At 58.6% G+C, this 2,843-nt stretch overlaps 1 protein-coding gene across 1 annotated transcript in view; it reads right to left on the bottom strand.

Annotated features, from left to right (window-relative positions):
• FOXP4 (forkhead box P4) overlaps window positions 1-2,843 on the bottom strand; it is a 35,384-nt gene that overhangs the window by 19,751 nt on the left and 12,790 nt on the right. The window contains exon 4 of the mRNA XM_024766232.1: window positions 599-694. Within this exon, the coding sequence (XP_024622000.1) occupies window positions 599-694 (96 nt within the window). The remainder of the gene's footprint in view (window positions 1-598; window positions 695-2,843) is intronic.

Genomic DNA, 2,843 nt, shown 5'->3' with positions numbered 1-2,843 from the left:
CTTACCCCCCGCCCCCAACCCCATCTCCCCTCCCCTCCCCCAGCCAGCCAGATGGGCAGGCAGGCTGCGGGGAAGGGAGAGGGGGACAAAAAAGGGCAGACTGTGCAAAGGAAAACAAAAGAGACACAGAGACATCAAGAGACAGGAAACGTGGGGAGACAGAGAGAGCTGGTGGGTGAGAGACGAGGAGGTGGGGGGAAGGCGTGGTGGCCTCAGCAAGTGAGACAGCCTGGGAGGGGAGCAGAGAGGGACGGGCCCAGTGACCCAGAAGTGCCAGGGAGAGACCCTGGGCGCAGAGGCAGGGAAGAGGAGGCAGGCAGACAGGTACAGAGACAGAGGGCTCAGGCAGACTCAAACTCTGAGCGACAGACGTGAGGCTTGGTAGAGGAAGGGCTGGGCGGTCAGGTGCAGATGAGAAGGTGGTGTTTCTTCACCTGCCCCTGCAGTGACTGCAATCCCCTCTGGAAAGCCGCCCCCTCTCTGGCACTGGGGATGGGGCCAGAGCAATTCTCCAGCCGGTGCTTCCCCGCCCTCGGTGCCAAGCCCACCCTCCGACCTGGCCCCAGCCCAGCCCGGTACAGCAGGGCATCCTCCTCACCTGCACGGCAGAGGCCGACTGCTTGCTGTCATTGTTCCCTGGGGAGCTCAGGCCCGAGGCCTGCTGCAGCAGGAACTGCCGGGCCACTTGGAGAGCCTGCAAGACAGGGAGGAATCAGTGCTCCGGCTGCTCCAGCAGACGTGGGAGGGCAAGGGTCAGTGCAGGATCCTGGATTCGGGGAGCGTTTGGAGAGAATAAAGGGGAGGAGGTCAGGGTCATGTAGAAGGTCTTGGGGATGAGTGAGAGGGTCACAGGGTCCACCTGGGCTAGGGGATAAGGATGAAGGTAGGAGTCACTGAGAGAAGCTGCCAGGCTTTGGGGATCAGAACCTGCAGGGACTCACTCCGGGACCTGGTGAGGTTTTTGTTGGGACTCAATGGGGTCAGCAAATGGGTCAGTGGTCAAAACAAGGACCCAGGAGAAAGTACAGCGGTGGACTCAGGCTATTAATAGTAGGTCCAATTTGTCGAGCATCTACTACGTGTCAGGCACTTTACAGGCAAGATGTCATTTAATCCTCTCCCGGGAGGGTGTGAGGTAGGGATTATCAGTCCCAGGTTGCAGATGAGGAAACTGAAGTTAAGTAATACGCCCAAGGTCACACAGCTAGGAAGCGCCAGAGCCAGGATCTGAGGCCAAGAAGCCTGGCTCCAAGGCCATCTGCCTTACTAGGTGGTCGGTCTGGGGGCTATGGGAGTAGCATTCACTTGGAGTCAGAGCACACAGTTGAGGGGATGAGGGTGGAGTCTCGGGGTCTGAGCGATACGTGGCTTTATGAGTCAGGGCAGGAGGTCTGGGAGCAGGGCCTTGTGGCACTGGGGGAATTGGATCAAGTCCTGAAGGGAGTGTGTGAGCTATCAGTGAGTTACACTGACTGTCGTGGTCGGGGCTTGGAGGCCACGGTGGCTCAGACTGGACTCTGAGCCGGTGGGATCATGAGAATGGGAGATGCATGGAGTCTGCAGGAAGTTCTCTGTAAGGTCAGCCAAGCAAGCCCTCCATCCCCGGCCACTCCAGGTCAGTAAGGGGCTCAGAGGCAGGGGATGTGGGGACCTGTCCTGAATCCACATTTCAGGAGCACAGAATATACCCAGGTTCCTCAAAGATCTCCTTGGTGGCCAGAGCAGTTGTGTCCAGGCCTTTGACAGGGGGGCCTGGCATCAGGCAGACCTGGGTTTGAAGCCCAGTTGTGCCGCCTACCGGGTAGTGTGACCTTGGGCAAGTTATCCCCTATCTTTGTGTTCCAGTCTGCTCTGCAAAACTGGGCTACTACCTAACTCTGAAATACGTGTGGGTGGGGGTGGGGTGTTAAAGGACCAGTGCTTGGCACTTGGTCGGCATTCGAGGAGCAACGGCTTCCTTCCCGTATCCTGAATCTCTCACTTCCTCCAGCCTCTCCCCAGCGCACCTATTAAAAGCAACAGGCCACCTGCGGCTTCCTCACACATCAATCCACACACACTTGTCTGTCCTCACGTGGACTTCCACTCTCCTACCCACCGCGAGCACCACCAAGGCAGACCTATAAGGTGGGACACGGATGCACTCATAGCCCCCCACCCCGCCACTCAGCAAACACTTAGGGGCGCCCACTGTACACCAAGCATATATACACACCCCCTTCGCTGCCCTTTCATTGAATAGCTGAGCCTCCCTGAGGCTTAAACCTAGTTTACCTTAGGACAGTACCTAAATACACCCTGGTGTATCTATGGGAGCGTGTCCCAGGGCAGACCTGGCGTCCAGATTGGCATGCCCTTCACCAGCGCCCCAGATCCTAGGCCTCTTCCACACCCCTCCTCCCCGGACCTCACACTGGGAGGAGTGGCCCGGGGTTGCTTCTCTTCAAGATTCACATCAGAAAGTAGAAATCTGACCTGAGTCAAGGGCTCTGAGAGGCTGTGGGAGGAGGTGCAGGGTGAAGAAGGGGAAGGAGGTGGCCAGCTGCTCATCTGGAAGGGGCCCTGCCTCTATGTGCCTCGTTTTTTAGGGACCCCCCCACCCAGGTCTAATGACACGGGCTGGACAGATGCTCTCTGTCCTCCAAAGGTAGAGATGGGGTGGAGGGGTCAGAGATCAGGGGGCAAGGTGGGTGAAGAGGATGGCTCAGAGGGGCTGGCAGCCCAGGTGACCCAGAGGGGATGCTGGTCAGGGTGGGGGGAGGAAGCCCCCCCCCGCAACCCAATCCCTGGTGGGAAGAGGGGAGCCACAGGGGAGGGTTTTCCAGGGGAAGTTGAAGGGAGTA

Source organism: Neophocaena asiaeorientalis, unplaced genomic scaffold, assembly GCF_003031525.2.
Source record: "Neophocaena asiaeorientalis asiaeorientalis breed wild unplaced genomic scaffold, Neophocaena_asiaeorientalis_V1.1 scaffold46, whole genome shotgun sequence".
NCBI lineage: Eukaryota > Metazoa > Chordata > Mammalia > Artiodactyla > Phocoenidae > Neophocaena > Neophocaena asiaeorientalis.
Note: the sequence above shows the minus strand (reverse complement) of the source record. Positions and strands in the feature narration are given on the sequence as shown.